Source organism: Ceratosolen solmsi, unplaced genomic scaffold (genome assembly GCF_000503995.2).
Source record: "Ceratosolen solmsi marchali unplaced genomic scaffold, CerSol_1.0 scaffold10, whole genome shotgun sequence".
Taxonomy (NCBI): Eukaryota; Metazoa; Arthropoda; class Insecta; order Hymenoptera; family Agaonidae; genus Ceratosolen; species Ceratosolen solmsi.
In genome coordinates, this window is record NW_011948412.1 from 16,547,312 (window position 1) to 16,566,502 (window position 19,191).

Genomic DNA, 19,191 nt, shown 5'->3' on the forward strand with positions numbered 1-19,191 from the left:
CTGAACCAGACGAATTCAATCAAATAAAAATTAAGTTCAAAAATAAAAATTTAATTGGTGTTATAAAACAGTAAAAAAAAGTTATTTTGAATATAAAATATAATAGAAATAATTCAATTTTGATATTTTGTAAATATTTGTGATATTTTAAATATTGTTATTTTAAGAAGATTTATAAATTATGAAATACGATTATCAAATTGCAAATTGCAAAATTAACATATTCAATTAATTATCAAAATAGGGAGTAACAACAATTTCATACGAACTCTATGATATTTCTAATTATAAACCTATTCGATGGAAAAATAATATAACTATTTTATTAGCTGTATTGTGTAATAATAAGTAATTATATTATTTTCAAACATTTAAGTATTATTAAAATTTTTTTTTAAGACTCGATTGAAATAAATAATTAAAGAATGAAATGATTCTAATATTATATAAACATAATTATATGACAAGCGAATCCTTAGATGAGTTTACGATATGCAATTTTTTAAAAGGATATCTTTTATTGCAAAAATCAAGAGACATTGCTGATTGTAATTACAGCTTCAATCATTGTAATGTTTAACATTGCCAAACAAGATTGATTATATACAAGAATTCAATAATTTGCCATAAGTTTTTTTGGTTACTTCATTTCGTCTATCTATTAATCAATTTATTTTAATAAATCATTTTAACTAATCTGTAATAGTACGATGTCGAAATTTTATTAAAAATTCAAAGATTAATGCTGTTTATGAATATTATTATTTTATATAACTACTTATGAATGTGGTAGTCGCATCTCTATTGTAATTTAAAAAATTTTTAATAATATAATAAAAGTTATTTTACTACAGTAGAAGATTAAATAAAAGATGAAACATATATACAATACTCTTATTTGAAGGTAAATGAAGGAAAATAATTAGATTTTATAATTAGAATTTTAGAGAAAGTGAAACGCTAGAATTAGACGTAATGTTCAAAATATTATTATTTCAAATTTACAGAATTGTAATTCGTATTTGTTACCATTAGCACGGATACTAAAAATTATAGGAATGTAATCTTTTTTATTCAAACACTATAAGAATTCACAAGGAGAAAAATCTTTAAAAATGTATGTAAAGTGTCACGTCAAGATAGTACAGAAGTAGATATGGGGGATGAGGGTCGACAAATCGAGCGAGACACGAAGTGTCAGCAAAATGCCGAGGTCGAAGAAAATGTGTATGGAGAGTAAAGACAAACCCTGCTTGTCAGCATGTTTTGAGGAACAAATGGGATGCAGTGAAGGTTCATCTATAGAAGATTTCAATATTCATGGCTTACTTTTAATATCTTTCACTTTTTATAATTTATATCTTTATATAAATTCCCTTACGAGGCCCATAATGAGGTTCTTAGATCAGTGATTTGACAAGGATTTTCCATCCTACATCAAATTTAGAAAATACATTATTGTATACATACATTATTATATTTCTAAAATAAATTATTGTGTATATATATAATATCATTAATAAATGATATTGAATAATATTATTAGTATTTATTTTAAAACTTAAATCTAATTTAAACAATTATTAACACATATAAAATTAGCATTTGTATTTTAATATTCCATTGGTTAAATTAAATATTTTTTAAGGTATAAAGATGTTTATTTCTTACTAAAGTTTTGCAATATTCAGCTTTTATAAACAAACAATCGTAATTTAAATTTTAATAGATAAATGTTTATAAATGAAGTTATCCATGTTTATTCTCATTTATATGTATAATTATTGATAAGGACATTAATTAATTAATTAAATTAGAAAATGATACAAATATAAACAATATTTTTTTTAAATAATGAAAGTTCTGCATAACGTGAAACACAATAAATAGTCAATAATCAAACATAAATCGAACTATTTTTATATCGTGCTATTTTTATACAAACATTTATTTCTTTATAAAATATCTCGACGTAGTCGTTACAAAAATGTTAAATAAAAATACGTGAATATTTTTTAGATGTATTAAATAAATAAAATATTTTATAATGAATAGAAATATATGTTTTTAAGTAACCTACCATTAATATTTATCGTATTTTAAAAGTTAATTGTAATGTTCGTATTAAATACACTCTTCAATTAATTAGAATATTTTGTATATATGATTACAAATATATTGAATAAATTGAAACAAAATTATAAATTTTTAACTAATTCTGAATAATCGATTAAATAAGTGTATTAGTTTGAAAATATTAAATATAAAATTTTTAATTTAATATTTTAGTCAGAATTTTCGAACCTTCAAAATAGAAATAGGAAATTGAAATAAAAATGCTATGATTTAGAAACTATTTAGACACATTATTTTTCTAATTTAAATTCAAACAAAATATAAATATAGAATATTTAATCTTAATTTAAAAATATATATCACAAAATTCAAAATATTTCTTACTCACATCTATTTACTATATTTCATTGTTATTCATGTAATTATTATAGTTATATATTTTTAAATAATTTGATTTTAATGAATGAATGATCAACTGACTCCGAACGTATAAGATTAATATATTTTCTCTTAATTCAACTTACTACGTTTATATTGAATTGCAAGCTAATTTTCTTTTCTTGTTATTCACGAAAGAACTTATTTATTTTGTGCGTACGTATTAATAATTCTTCTGCTATATGAAAAAAATGAATATATGCTTTTAGATTATACTCCAATTTTGTATTGTCTAATTTGTAAAAGAAAATCTAAAATTATAGAAAGTAGAATTAAATTATGACATGTAGCTGAAGAATCATCGGAAAATTTATAAAAATAACTGTTCTTTAGCTATTTCAATATTAGTACATATTTGCTACGTAAAAATAAATATATTTATATGAGTTTTAATTTATATATTCATACTCATTACAATATTCGATAATTCAATCATTTATAAAAACTACTGATATGGACATTTCGAATGAGAATAAGGAAATGAAATTTCGCCGCTTACGACGAATATGAAGTCAATAATGTTAACGTTTAAAATTTGTAATTTTTCATTGCTTTTTAATAAGAAAGTGTATTGAATAATTTAAAAATATATTCAAATAAAAACAGTTATTCTTTAATTTTATTCTAATAATATTCCTATAGCAAATGCGCTTGACTTAACGAAATATAGAAAAATAAAGAAGAAATCACACTCTGATGATCTTTTATCTAAACTTCTGGGACTCATTGTTCAGTTTAAACTTAGCTATGCTATTATCTGGATCAGTACTAAAATAAAAGAGCAAAGATAAAATAGACGGACTTTGAGCGTCTCATAAATCACACTATATTAAGTACTTGCTCTCGTCTCTCTTTTTTGCTGGATCGCAAATAATAGCAACGGTATTCCAGCAGAATTCAGTAGCAGCACTATGAAAGATCTTACAACGCGAACGCCTTAGTGCACTTTTATTATTGCCATGTGAAATCTTATGAGTGCTCGTGTACGTGGGTACTGATTGTTCCATCATTGATGCATTTTATATATAAAATTTTTTTATGGTTATATGAAACGTGTCCTGTACTGTGCATCGCTCCAACGGATTGTGATAATATGAGATTTAATATTAAAATATTCAAAAGTTCAAACTAAAATGCATCAAAACTCTTTTACAATTATACAATATAGTTAGAATTGTCCACTATAATATGCTCTTTTTGAGGCTATAATCGCATGCAGTATAAATTCGAGTAGTCAGATTTATATTAAATATCATTTTACCTAGAAAATGAGTAAATATAGATATAAAGAATTTGATACTAATGAATAATACAATGAAGTGTACTATAAGCTATACCGTTTACAAATTAAACATTAAATTTATATTGACACGTTAGATGAGCTTATATAACTATTAATAAAAGTTATACGTTTATTAAATACTTCATAATTTCTTATTTTATAATATTTAAATAAGTGCATAAATTATAATTTATCTTTAATTTAAACTTTACTAAATCAAAAGACTTTTTACGAGTTTGTAATTCAAGTAGCTTAATAACTTGGTGCGCGAGGTAGCACTAAAAATGAGATCCTTTGCTGCAGTAAGTCCATTAAAAATTTTATCATTAAGAATTCACGGAGAAAATTATTGCTTTATTTTTTAATTAATCAAATTTGGAACAAATATATCAATTAGGAATGCTTCGTCTATTTAAATAATTTAGTACGATATTGAAAATTAAACTACCCATTTATAATAATGAATTAGCGTTTAGAAAGCTAAAAATTCATTATTTGCTCCATACATTACGTTCACATAAAATTTATAACAATTTTCAATTTGATATTATTTATTCATAAAATAATAATCTATAAAAAATTCTTTAATTATAATATTCACCCAAGTTTTTCATTTAACATATTAGTTTTTCATTTATATATTCAGTATTTAATTTCTTAATTTTTTTTGTTAAAAATTACCATTCTAGAATATTTTAAACACTACCTGGTACATTTATTTGCTGAAAACGTAATCATTTTTCGATGAGTAATAATTTTCATCATCAATGAAATTATAACTAGAAAATATGTGGCATAAATACTTCTTTTATTATGAAATTTATGTTATGACTTTAAATTATTGAATATTTATTGAATATTTATATCATATGTGTAAAATATTAGATATAAGTTTTATAAGATACCTTCTTGGATAAAAATGGAATTGGGACTTTAGATTTTAACTGTCCTATATCCTATGTGCAATTTTTATAAAGTACAAATTATTTTCAACATTAATATTATCATTTAAATTAGAATTATTTTAATCATTTATATTAGAATAAAATTTGTTATCATTGTTATGAATACAAGGTTTTTTAAAAGTTGCATTAAGAAAAAATATCATATCTAATACTAAAACTTAATGCAAATTACAATGTTTACTATCTATTAAAGTGCGTATTAAAGTATGGTACATAATAAGAACATAAAATTCAGTTCATAGAATTCAATTAGTACTTTAAAGAATTATTCGTTAATAATTAGGATATCGTTTCATGTATAACACGAGAATGAAAAGGACTCCGAATTTAAATACGAGTTCTTCATCTTACGTAACTCAAGCACCGGTCAATCTCTAATTTACGTGCGTGACTTTAGCCATACGCGTCTCAGACGAAGAAAGTACGCTATAGAAAATATTCGAAAGATTCAGACGGTTAAATTCTAAAAAATACATATTCCAGCTTTGTGCGACTGCCTACTAGATCACCAAAAGAAAAGCATTATGAAGTGTTTTACTATATTTTCCTTTAGTCTTTTTACGATTTTTATTTTCTTTATTCGTATTTTTGAAGAGTGAAGTTTGACTTTCTTTCTACGTGGAGCTACTTATTAAATCCATTACTTTTATTATCATATATATTTTCTGACAAAAATTATTGTTGTTAGTGACAAATTTCATAAATAGTATATGGAAGTCATATTGCATTTCATATAAGAAATGTTTCTTCTTCATTTTACTAATTTTACAAGACCTTCGTCTAATATTAAGATATTTTTATAGTTATATAATATAGAAATTATAAAAAACTCAGACATTTGATAAATCAAGAAAGTATCCGAATCAAATAAATGATTATGATTGAAAGTAAATATATAACTTTTCTTACTGTTCAATCTAATTAAATATAAACATTACTTAAAATTTCTATTAAAATAATCATATTCTACATATCATTCATCCAAATTATATAATTTTAATCGTCTTATAATTATTAAAATAATAAAATAGATAAATGACAATTTTTTTAAAGAAAATGTTCTGCAGTAATTATTATTTCCCATTAAAAGAAAATCCAAATGAAATATGCTAGGTCATTGATTAAACAGAAGTTAAAAAATTCAAATACCTATCTGTATTATTTCTAATTTAAATTATGTAAAGGTTAAATTTTTGAATTATTTGCTCTTTTAATTTATAAAATTAATATCTCTGAAATTTTGTATAACTATATTTATTTATAATGCGTAGTGTATATGTATTTTTCATACTATTTTATTTTACTAATCAAATATAAATAATGATTTTAAAAACAAATTTTTTTATTAAATATATAAAGTGAAACGAATAATTTACAAAAATTAAGGCATAAAATCAATTTCGAAAGTGAAGACGAAGGTCTTCAAGTTTTACAATTTATTACTTATATTTTTTTTTTTAATTGAAAAGAAAGAAGTAAAATATAACCTCGAACAAGTAATTATAGATTCGCATCGCAATACTTGATGTTACATATGAATGTCGTGATATTCGCTCGGTTTTGCTTTCTTCAATATGAAAAACCGGTTCTCTTCATTCAGCAGCCCTGTTTTCCTTGAGTACTCATCTTTTTAACATCTTCATGATTGCTCCGAAAAAAAGAGAAATTTTTTTAATTAAAAATTTGAACAGAAAAATACCATTCATAATCTTTCTAATCTTTTTCAGATATGGACATATAAATTTAAATGTACTTCGTTTCGATTTATACTGAATTATTTACATATACTAAAAATGTTTAAGCATGAAACTGTTTCAATTGAGTTCAATTTCAATATTCATACTTCTGAATATAAATTTCAATTTCAAAAAGAAAATATAAAAAAATATATATGCATATTATATGCATTACTTCTCTTGGTATTTTAATGTATCCTTAAATAAATTTAAATCTATTGCTCAAATTTGAATAGGATATTTAGAAAAATGGTTTATTATATAAAATTTTTATAAAAATTTATAAAAAAAAATCGGTGTATCTATTTATTAATAGGTGAATAAATAATATGTATTAAGGTATCGTAACAATCATCTAAAAATGATGTCATATTTATAGAAGATTAATTTTGTAAGATAATTGTCCTTTTATAATATATAATATTATTGAGAATAAATTTTATTCAATACTGGTTTTAACAAAAGAATGTTGGTAAATATTTTTATGTTTTATAAGTGGGATAAGCTAATTATATACCATTTCATATTACGATGCTATTAATATTTTAATAGTAATAGTAAAGATAAAAATCTTGCAGATAAATTCATTTATAGTAATTATATCGCACCATAATTAAATATGAAATTAGCGCTTATGCAATGATAGTTACATGTAATACCAAATTTTAAGTATCCAAGAAAAAATGTTCGAGCTTGCAAAGTCATAAACAAAGAATAAATATTTTTTAATGAAAGTTCTGTGAGCCCCAACGTGCAACTATTCTCATTGACTCTTTATTTCATCGTATTAGTATGTAATAGGTCGTCGCACCCTTGAAATCAATTATCACAAAATCGTTCGACTGAACTTCATCACTTATCCTTACGTTTTATATACATCCTCCTTGATGGATGACCACTCTGACCTTAATAGATTGTGAAGTTTAAGTGGACAGTTCGGGCCTTTAATAGGATACCTATTGTGTTAGTTTCTTAATTTCTTAAGTATGTTTTGTTCTCTTAAGTACTGGAAGATTGGAACAATTTTTCCGAGTTGTATCTCATTTTCTTTTATCGTTTTTTTGCGTTTATTAGCGGATACTTGCAGCTCAGACACACCTAAACTGCTCTTTATTTCCAGAGTTCATCTATCTCACTCATGGTCAACATATGCCCCGCTAATTTTTTTTTATATAATACTTGTACGTTTTATTTCTGTGTAAATCAATCCTGTTCTTACACTATATTAGAGAATGAAAGAAAGAGCAAGAGAGTTAGCTATAACCGTATAACAACAAACACTGTTTTATTAAAATTCGGACACTTGTACGGAAAAAGAGAATCGAATATAAGAACAGATGGACTCTTAATGATTGTAATTTATTAATTAATCACTATATATAGAAATTCACTTTACCTAATAGGACATTTGACGCGAATTGTCTTAGGAAAATTACTCAAAATTACTCGTGCCCATTTTAAGATAGACCGATGACTCTTTCCCTATTACTATAGATTATCCACATTATTTATGTTTACAAATTCATTCTTCATTTACACTTACAGTTTTCCATTATACCATTTATATATTTCTGCATATCCAATATAATGCATATCGAATTATATTTCTACATATCGAATACGCTTATAATTTATAAAATAGCTTAAATATATAATATGATAGAATAAATTTTACTTCGTATAAGACGTAACTCGTTCGGGAAATGTCTCAGCAAATATTTTAAATTTATTACTTGTACTATCATAGGTGTTATATATCTTCTTACATTCCAACTCTTCTATTATTCGACCGCCATATCTTCATCAAATTTTGAAATTCTTCGTTCAACGGATATTTATACAAGATTTATTATCACTCGCATACGCATAAATCATATAAATTCATTTAGATAATCGTAGTCTATTGAGATACAACGAACCTTGATATCCGAGCGAGCGGCAAAGTATTTTCGATGAGCGTTATTTTGCTAATAAATCGAAAAGTATCTTCGACCTTCGCAATGGCTCTTCATAACTTTTAATTCATAGGTCTTAAGGCATTGAATTAAAAGTTATATAAAGCATTTATAACGACGTTTGACCACTTTTACAATCAGAATTTTAATATGATCAATTCCTGCTTTGCAAATTTTTCGACTCACATAAGCCTTAATATTGTTCATCAGTGCTCCCTTATCTTTACTTAATGTAATTATACCTACTAAGTAAGTGTTACTTATTTATACTTTGTTTTAGTTTTCTTTAACAGACGTTTAAGTACGTTAAACATGTTTATCTCAAGCACCCAAAAAATCACATCTGGCTTTGGAATTTAATGTTAAGACATTTTTCATATTTATGCTACGATGAGATTTAAATATCTAAAACTACTATGTAGTTCATATTATTTAAAATATACTACTTAGTTTCACTCACATTGTTCAACATGTTCCTTTATGATACCTCAAGATATATGTCTATGCTGCTCTGACAGTAAAATTCGTGTTTTGTCATAGTTTCATCTTTATTTAATTTATTTATAATATAAAATAGATTTATAATATATAAAAATATTCAGCATAAAAACTTACGAAAAAGAATCGATCGATTCGAATTATTGTATTACTGTGAGAGCTGCATTACTGTTTACCTTTTTAGTTAATTCGCCTATGCCGCTGTTTTCTGTTGTTTATCAGGTTCGATTTTTTGTCCTCATATTGAATACCATGTAGATTTTGCCTAAGAAATAGTACAATAGTATAAAATTACTAGTATCGAACAATATTTAATGTTTATATATATATATATGCATATAATTTTATTTTTGTATTTTTGAAGACGTAAAAAATGGTACAAATTATATTTCGGCCTATACTCTATAATTATATTTTAATGTAATTCAATTAATTTCCTTACAACTTCTTAAATGGCTATGAAATTGAAAATATATTTTCACGGTTTTCATTTTACTTTATATGTTATAATTGATAAAATAGTCTAAATAGTTAAAGAAAGTAAATAGTTTAAAATTAAGTTATTTTTATTGTAATCTATGATAATGATAATTATATAATAATTTTATATCATAATGTTATTTATCATCATATTTATAATTGAATACACAAATCAAAATATGTTTTTATTTGTTGGATTGATTATTTGATCAGTTTTATGTTTAGCGATAATTATTATTTCAAGGGCAATATTAATGTTTCAATATTTAAATGTAAGTAGATTTTATAAGACAAGGTTCATATATATATATATATATATATATGTACATTTTCTAGTTTTAAAAATACTAACGTTAATAAGTTAAAATAAATTAAATAATTAATACTCTTACAATAATATAAGATATTTATTATTGTTAATGTTTTTTTAAAGAATTTGAAATTATTATTAATTCATAAATATTCACGTTAGTAAAAATTCAAATGTGTCAATCTTTAAAAAATCTTAAAAAAATATTAAAATATATAAAAATAAAATCGTACTTAATCGTTTGATTAGTAATAATGATTAAATTTGTTTTGGTTATTTCAGGGTGTAACATTTTTTGCTATGTTTACAGTTATTATATTAATACATAATACTCGCATGTTATAATAATTAATTAAAAGAGATTTTATTTCGTACTGATAATAATTAATATTTTCTTATATTTTTTTTTAATCTTTGTAGAGAATGATCTTAATTATAAAAAATTATAATATCTCTCCCTCAAATTTTATTAGATGTACCAAAATAGAATAAAAGTTAAACTATTAAAAATTCATTGAATCGGAAGAAAATAAAAAAGCCAATTCCGACAAATTTCTTATATCTTTGTATCTGCCGCGATATATTATTCGCTCAAACGATCCGTGACAATAAAAACTTACTTTGCTTTAACATTCATAATACTCTTTTACCTATATGATTCTCATAAAGAATATTTCTTTCTCCTTTTACCTTCACTCTATTTGAGTAGAAATATCGATCCCGAAATAAAAGAGTCGGCGATCAATATTACTTTAGTTTTAATCACTAATTAAATAATTAAAAAATTTCTAGCGCCATCTGTCCAAGCTCTCATTCGACCATCAACAGCAGCGTAATTTTAAAGAAAAGAAGGAGAAATAAAAGACGAAACTAATAAAAAAATAAGTACAAAAACTGACACACGTAAAAAGGTATAAAAATTAATGATGATATGAACAGTTGGGAAAAAAGCCAAATGTGAGAAAACGAAAGTGGAAAATACTGTCTCCCTTCCAGTTAGCCGGCCGTGGTTATAATTTTGTCTTATAGCTATATAGCTAAGCATTCAGCTTGGAAAAGCGTAGTGCCATCATTTTCCAGTTTTCTTCTGGATCCTAGGAACTCGAGCAAGCTAATAGCCAATGTCTTCCTAATTCCAAAAAGAAATTAGACATCAGAAGTCTGCCATTTAACTGAGTTGTATCAAGTATAACGTCTCTCTCTCTCTCTCTCTCTCTCTCTCTCGCTTTTATTGCACTTTCTGTTTCATTTTATTCTATTTTTATTTTTAGACACTAGACCTCAAATTTAACGATCATTTTACATATTAAATACAAAATAACAATACATTATTTTAATTTCGAAGACTTTTTAAGGCAACTTGTATTGTTTAGGTATCGAATTATTTGCATATTCATTACATTTCTTGATAATTGGAAATTATTTTATGTTTAAACTCAATTTTTTATAGTTAAATAATAAAAATATTCATACTAATATAAAAATTACTTTGTATCGATGTTGAAAAATAACAACATAATATAAAAATATAGATTGGAGCTAATTATATTAAAGTAACAAACAAACATATATGTGTGTGTGTGTGTGTGTGTGTGTGTGTGTGTGTGTGTGTGTGTGTGTGTATAAAATATCAAAAATATGCGTATTCTTTTGAAATTGCATTTTATAATCGTATATATGCTGCATATTATATAAACACACCCGTTCTCTTGGACTTTTTCTTTAAGCTATAAGCATCATTTAAGCCTTGTCGTGACGTCTACATGACACATTAGAAAAGTGTCGAGCATTAACTTGAAAGCACAAATGTAAACTTATCTAATTATATAATTATGTAAAATTATTAAGCAAATATATATTTTGTTTATTGATTCGTCTGATATGCGGTCATAATAAAAATAAATATTAATATACAATAATTATAAATTATCAAGTGGTCGAAACAAATGATAAATAATAGTATTCATTTATAATCTTGGCAAAATATATCAAAACATAAATATTCCGTCGATTAAATTTATGATCTCAATATTTATTGGTATATTTTGGTATTTAATTGGTAGTTTAAAATTATATTGATACTAAGATTTGAAGGGAAATCTAAAAGATATTCCGATTGTGAAAAAAATTTTTAAATTTAATTTAATCAAGCAAGTGTATAGGAAAGCTGAAAAATAAATTTTCATTTGACATTCAGAACAATAATATTATTTGCACAAAGGTAGCATGCAAATTCAAGGCATCTCAAGTTTACTATATCTAGTTTAGAGCACTAGAATTGACTCATGCAAGCTCGTCGGTTTAATTAGTTTATTAAACTTGATTAATAAGTTTATTATATTAGCTGCCAATACCAGAGCAGGAACTTAAATTACGTTTCAAGCTTCTCTGGCAAAATTTTCAGGAGTGAATCAAACTTTTCAAAATCATCTGTGACAACTTACACACATTCTGTCTTTGTCTGAATTTTGAAAAAAATATGTTTACATGTTGCATTTTTTATCAAGATAATTTAAAATTTATTGTTACTTAATAATACAAAAAATTAATATATTTTCTTTATAAATTGTAATCATTGATATTCATCAGCAAGGCTAATTTACATGCTTTTTATGAATATAACATTTTATACGTATAATTACATATATTATTTTATTTTTTTATACAATTTTATTGAATAAAGAAATTTTGTATTAATAAAAATAATTAAGTATTACAGTGCTTCACACTATCTAATCTATCAACATATTTTCTATATTATTCTTAATATTATAGAACTAATTAAGAATTTTATTTCGTCCTTATCATTTATTTATATGACAATTGCAATTTTAAATATATATTATAAATATATAAGTCTATCAAATAAACTCATAGAATAAAACGAAACATTTTAATATGTTAAAGATATATTATTTGATTTATTATTTGATTTATAATTACATAAATCACTACTTAGTATAGAAATATATAAATTCATAAAAATATAGATCTATTCAGTAATTCATTTAAATAATGTCAATGAAATTGTACTCTACAATTATTGTTAAAATTTTTAAAAAATGTTAAAGTCTTAAACATCATCTACCGATGGAGTATATTTTTATTATTACCTATTATATAAAAAAACATCAAACCAAAGTTTTAAAGATTGTTTAGAAAATAATTATTATAACATTGTAATTTTTTTATATGTTCGTTTTCAGGATTTTGTTCATATTTATATTAAATTTGGATTTTTTGAATAAAAATTTCATATAATTTCCTTCAAAATTTTGCATAAATATTAGACAAATGTGCTATTTAAATTTAAAACAAATGTTTTGCATTAATTGATATAAATTTGCATAAAATAGCAATGATTCGCATTATTTCATTAAAGTTTTGTTTAAATAAAAGTATTATTAATTAAATATTTAAAAATAAATTCTAACTGCAAAAACTCGCGCGCAAACACAAAAGTCTAAATGGAATCTAATTTAGAAGTAACGAAAAGAAAGGCTGATTAAGGCTAAGAAGATAAGAGAAGAGCATTTTCTGAGTCACTGTGTAGGGGAAGCTGTTATAAGGGGTTGCTGCACTCTGTTTGAAAAGCGCATTGTTTTTCTTTTCTTGGATGTACCTAAACAGTACATAAATGTATGAGCATGCAAGTGTTGCTTTACAAAAAGAAGCACTTAGGACTATAAATTAGCGCTAATGAAAATTGTGCCCGTCGTAACAAATTCCATCGTTTCAGCTTCGAAATAATAAAGATAAAAACATAAACTGTTTTCTTATTTTTATATATACCCCTTTCATTTAAAATATTGAATATGACACGTCATAATTAAAAATAAGAACAATTTGCTATTAATTGTCCATATTTAAAATATAACTATATGATAAAATTTATTTCGGTTTTCGCATCAATCACAAATTTGATCAATATATTAAAATATTTTTTGAACATTTTTAAAATTCGTCTAAGCACAAGTATATTAAAAATATTATACAGTTTATAAAGTTCCATTATCGTCGATTATGCCCTCAAAAAATACATTTACGTCAAATATTTTACACCTATTATATATAACATCAGAAGCTCATAATTGAAATCAGTAGATGCATAAGAAATTTCAGTTTCATAATAACATACCTAAACTTTTGCGTAATATAACTACTTTACTAACTCTATTATGAAATATTTGTTGAGAATTGGCGTTTCAGTTACTCGCATAATTTTTCAATAATACTTCACTAGACAACGTAATATCACGGAATTAAATTGAGACAGTAATACGTTGTAAATTGATTTTATCTATAAACTACTAAAATTATACGAACTATTTAATTACAGACTTATTCGATCATACATCAGAAATACAATATGAAAGCATTTTTAATAAAATAACCGCGTTATTTATTTATCATTTTAGTATAATGATTTTAAATTAATATGAAGTATATCTTTAGTTATAAATAGTTTATCATTTTAATAAATATAATTTTACATTACTTAACAATATGTTACAAAAATATCGTATTTTCTTAGACTTCGTATTCTTGTTTTGACCATTAAACAAATTTTCATGAAATAATTTTCATATTTCATTGCATCCTATGATGAATTTCAATCGATAGAAATTATATGACAGAAATCTGAAAAGTATTTAACTCTTTAAAATTTCATTACAATTAGGAAAATTTAAAAAATGTAATTAAAATATATTTTTTAAAATCGAATTACAAAATCGAATTTTAAAAATGTTAATGCTTACATGAAACTTTATGCAAATGTGTATTTAATGAAAATGAAATTGATTGTTGTCTATTAAATTTAATGATTTCTAGATATTTATTAATACTTTGCAATATCAACATTACGGAATATAATTTATTTAATTTGGACTTAAAAATATTACTAAAACTAGACGTAACCTTGCATATATATGAAGAGTAATCGAGCCAATAAAAAAGCGAAGATTTAAAAAATTGATCGGCTTGGTCATTTTCTATAAAAAAGAGAAAGTGACAAGGCAATTAAATATATGTATATATAGAATAACTATTCAATTAAAATTCTCATAAATGATCTTGAATGATAATGTTGATGGAATTGTTTTTAGAGTATATAAGCTGAAAACTCAATTAAATTTGTCTCATAATTTTTGCAAAAATTAACTTAATGAAAAGACAAATTTTAATTTCTGCACCTCTAAATAAGCACTAACTGTCCCGACTTTTGAATAAATATTCTTTGAATAAAACGAAGGGAAAAAAGATAAAGGTATTTAAAAAATTGTCATTATTAGCTTCGTTAAATTATACCAATTTGTTTCAAAATACTTATACATTAAATTCTGCTTTTTATTAATTTTACTAGTCACCCAATAATTATTTGGCTATTAAATCTTTGCAACTTTAAAGCGATGCTTCGATTTTTTAAAAATTCAGTTTTATTCATTTATACAATGATTAATATAAAGCTTTATTAGAGAATCTACGTAAAAATATATACTCAGTAAAAATTTAATCATATAGAAGAACCTTTATAAAATTCATTTTTTCATTTTATTAATTTAATATTTCATAATATAATTCATTTTATTTACTAATTTAACAGTACTGCGAATTCATTGTTTAAATTTGGAATTGAGAAAATAAAAGGGGAATTTATAAAACGGTGTCACGGGTATATCAACGTCTTTATCAAAAAAAGTAGAAAGTCGAAAGAGAAGGACAGAAGGGATTGGGCTAATCGTGGCATGAAAACAAGGACGGAAAACTCGAGTAGGTGGGAAATAACATTTGTATGCATTACGGAGTTCCGAGTACTTGTACACTATACCCCGCAACTCGATTCAGCGGAGCTTCAACGAACGGCACACGGTAACGCGAAGTTAGTGGGGCCCCAACTTACCCTATGATTACTGTTTTCCTATGTCGACATCATTCGCACCTACCAACTATATTTCTTCCTGCTAACGCGTGTCTATGTAGCCGCGTGCACATGTATATACCATCCTGTGGACATTTCTACCGACAACAGAAGGTCATTTCTATCCTTCTCCACGCTTTTGTATTTTTCTTTTATCCACTATTAAGATAATGCAATTGATGTTGCAGAGTTGTGGACAGTTAGAAAAAACGAGGCTGTGTGAAAATGCGACTTGCTTATGATATTTCTACAACAAGCTGTGTCGAATAAGCTGTTTATTCAGTAGAAAGTAATTTATGATTATCCCACCTATTACAATTTTTTGTACATTTGATGTATCTTGAATACTCATATATTGAGTTTTTACAGATTGTTTAAACTTACTTAATTTCTCTGTCAATCCCTGTTAATTATGTCCTTACCAGTATTTCTTGCTTTGACAATTATTTATATATCAACGATATTATCTCGTTTTTAAATACTTATTTTTTTTTTTTTAAATGTCTTCGATAGTATATAAAACTTTCTTTCGATTCATTAAATAATTTTTCTTTAATACCTATAATCATTATGAATTTTCACTTGTTAAATCCAAGACACGTATTTATTAATTCGATTTTATGTTCATCACTGAAATGAAATTATAGGTATTTATAATTTAAAATTTTAGAATTATCTTTAATGTAAAAGGAAGATTTCTAAATAGAATAAGTGTTTGTTAAGAGACGTTCAATATTTTCATTTATCAATTGACTGCAGTATTTATAGAATTGAAGAATATTAAAATAGAAATAAAATATTGCTTCATATCTTCATTCGAATTTTTAAAAATAAATATACAGAAAGATAAAACGATTTTTACTTAGCAGAAAATTTCTACCAAGAATTAAATTTATGATCTTTGATCATTATAACGGATATTATTCAAATTATCGTCAATAAAAAATATTAGTCACAAAACTAGTGGTAAGATCACAATATTCAAATAAATAAAAATAATATTATCTTCAACTTATAATCGAATTATATTTAAAATACAAATATTTGACACATTATATTAAATTATGACACATGTTCAAACATATATGAAGTTAATACGTATGTTTAAAATTTTTATTTACAACATACCATATACTTTAACTACTTAACTGTAATTAAATAAACATCTTTTTTTATTTAAAGACATATATAAAATATGATATTAACGCCTAACAGGTGCAATCAAAGCTTAGTTAAAACGTCATGATGAAGTGTCAAGATTGTTCAAAGAATTTACTCATTACATGAATACATTACATGAAATATTTATACGTGTAAAATTTAAAGATGTATATTCGAATTTGCTAAAATTACGAAATGATAGATATTTAGACAACTTAAAGATACATATATTGCGTATTGACCATCTTTTTAAATAATTATAGAAATATATAATTATAGTAATTTGTACGTAGTATTATTGTTTCTTCTATTTACCGTTTACATTGATAACTTAAATATATAAAATAATGTTTTATTGAATTGTATTATTGCATCTTCATAATACACATAGTTATTAATTTTAGGCTCCAATGAATCTTTGTCTCTGAATAATAATTCAAACAATATACTTTCAAATATATACTTTATTTTTGAAAAGAGAGTATTTTTATAGAGACATGATTTATGCAATAAGCAGAGGAAGTATAATTGATTTTCATAAGTAGCACTACTTCAGTTCACTATTCAAATTTCTTAAAAGTATTAGCAACGTATTCATATTTTTATGGCAAACTATCAGTGTAGATCAATATTTATAATTTATTATTATATATTATTATCGTATTTATTGATTATAAGTAATTGGTTATGAATATTTAGAAAAAGCTTAACTATTAATTTTTAATTTAAAAATAAGAAACTTACTATAAGTCAATAAAAAGTATCTGTTAATATATATAAAAATCATAAGTATCTATAAACTTAAAATATCATTATTTATGAATATTAAAATATAATTAAACATATAGACGATAAATTTAACGTTACGTCAAATACATTTTATTTGCATTTGATATAATACATATCATACACGTTTTAAACAGTATTTATTACTAATTACATAATTATTACATAATTTATATATTTAAAAAAAAATATATTATAGATTTTTAAACCAATATTTTTATACACGTGTTTGCTTCACTTTCATCGTTTATTTATATTAAGTTCTTTTTATTTTACAATAATTTTTTAATCATACATTAAAAAAAAGAAGAATTTTCAAGGTTATTTCATGCATTTATCTATGTACTTAAAAAAAATGTTCATCTCCCACTTTTAGTGATTTTTTATTTAATTTTTTCCTTAGAAGCTGGTATTTTTAAGCTATAACCATATTAACTATTTCCTAATTATTCTATATCTTCTCCATGTTAACAAGTTTATTCTATATTCTTAATAAATTTATACTTAATATTCTTTTCTTAATAAATTAGAATATATTCTTAATAAATTAGAATAAATTCTTTTCTTCAACATATAGAATGAAGTGTTATAATTAAATTTATTTATATTTTTTAATAATTAAAATATAATGTTTATATAGCAAGGTGAAAACAGGATCTTCAAGTTATACCTATCATTACATAGAAAGCTAATTAGATTTGTTTTCTGAAATGAAATGTTGTTTAACCTGGTTGTAAATAGACTAAAACGCTAAAAGGATAAAACACTTACTATAAACATATATTAAGCACGGATAAAAAAATTGGGCAAAACAAAAAAATAATAAAATTAATACTTAGCTATCCGCTCTTCAAACATCCATCCCTCATTACATTGTGAAAAAAGCTTCATAAAATTTGTCAGTTGCATGTCTCTATTAAATTATGCAACCATTCCGTCGAACTCATTGAAGATGTTTAGTAATGCTTCATTGTCGCGCTAGCGAAGCTACGAAATCATGGACTGACAATAACGTTGATATTAAAGAGGACGAGAAGAAAATAAATAGAGCACAGAGTCTTTCTGCGCAGGCTTACGTAAAGTTCGGATCTCATAATTGATGCGTGCCGCCTTTCACGATGCGGTGGCACAGTTTCTAGAGTAAGCTTTCCCACGTTTCGTGTCTTCTGGACTCACCGGACAACTGGACAACGACCAGAGAGCAGATGTTTCTTTATTTTCGCTTAATTATTTAAGGTAACTTTTTACCTTTTTTACTTTTAGAATGAGAAAGGTGTCCTCAACGCTTGATCGAAAAAAAAGAAACAAATTTATTTGATCGAATTAAATTACTAAAGCCATGTCAAATCGCAAAATTAAATATAAATGCGCTTATTTATATGAATAGAATACTATAAAAATATGCTACTTGTAACTAAAAATTATTTTCCATTTTCTATTGTAAAAGAAAATTTCCTAATGTAGAGTTGTCAGAGATATAAGTCACTTTTTAAATAATACTAATATTCTAACCAACAAATAACAGATTCTGAATACTTTACTTATAAAATTAGTTTTTAATAGCTATTCATTTCATGACAAAAT

The 19,191-nt window shown here is 24.0% G+C and overlaps 1 protein-coding gene across 1 annotated transcript in view; it reads left to right on the top strand.

Moving 5' to 3' along the window:
* Positions 1-1,205: 1,205 nt before the first annotated feature.
* The window catches only part of LOC105365402 (uncharacterized), a 50,824-nt gene continuing 32,838 nt past the window's right edge, over positions 1,206-19,191 (top strand). Inside the window, exon 1 of the mRNA XM_011503547.1 lies at positions 1,206-1,293. Coding sequence (XP_011501849.1) covers positions 1,206-1,293 — 88 coding nt within the window. The remainder of the gene's footprint in view (positions 1,294-19,191) is intronic.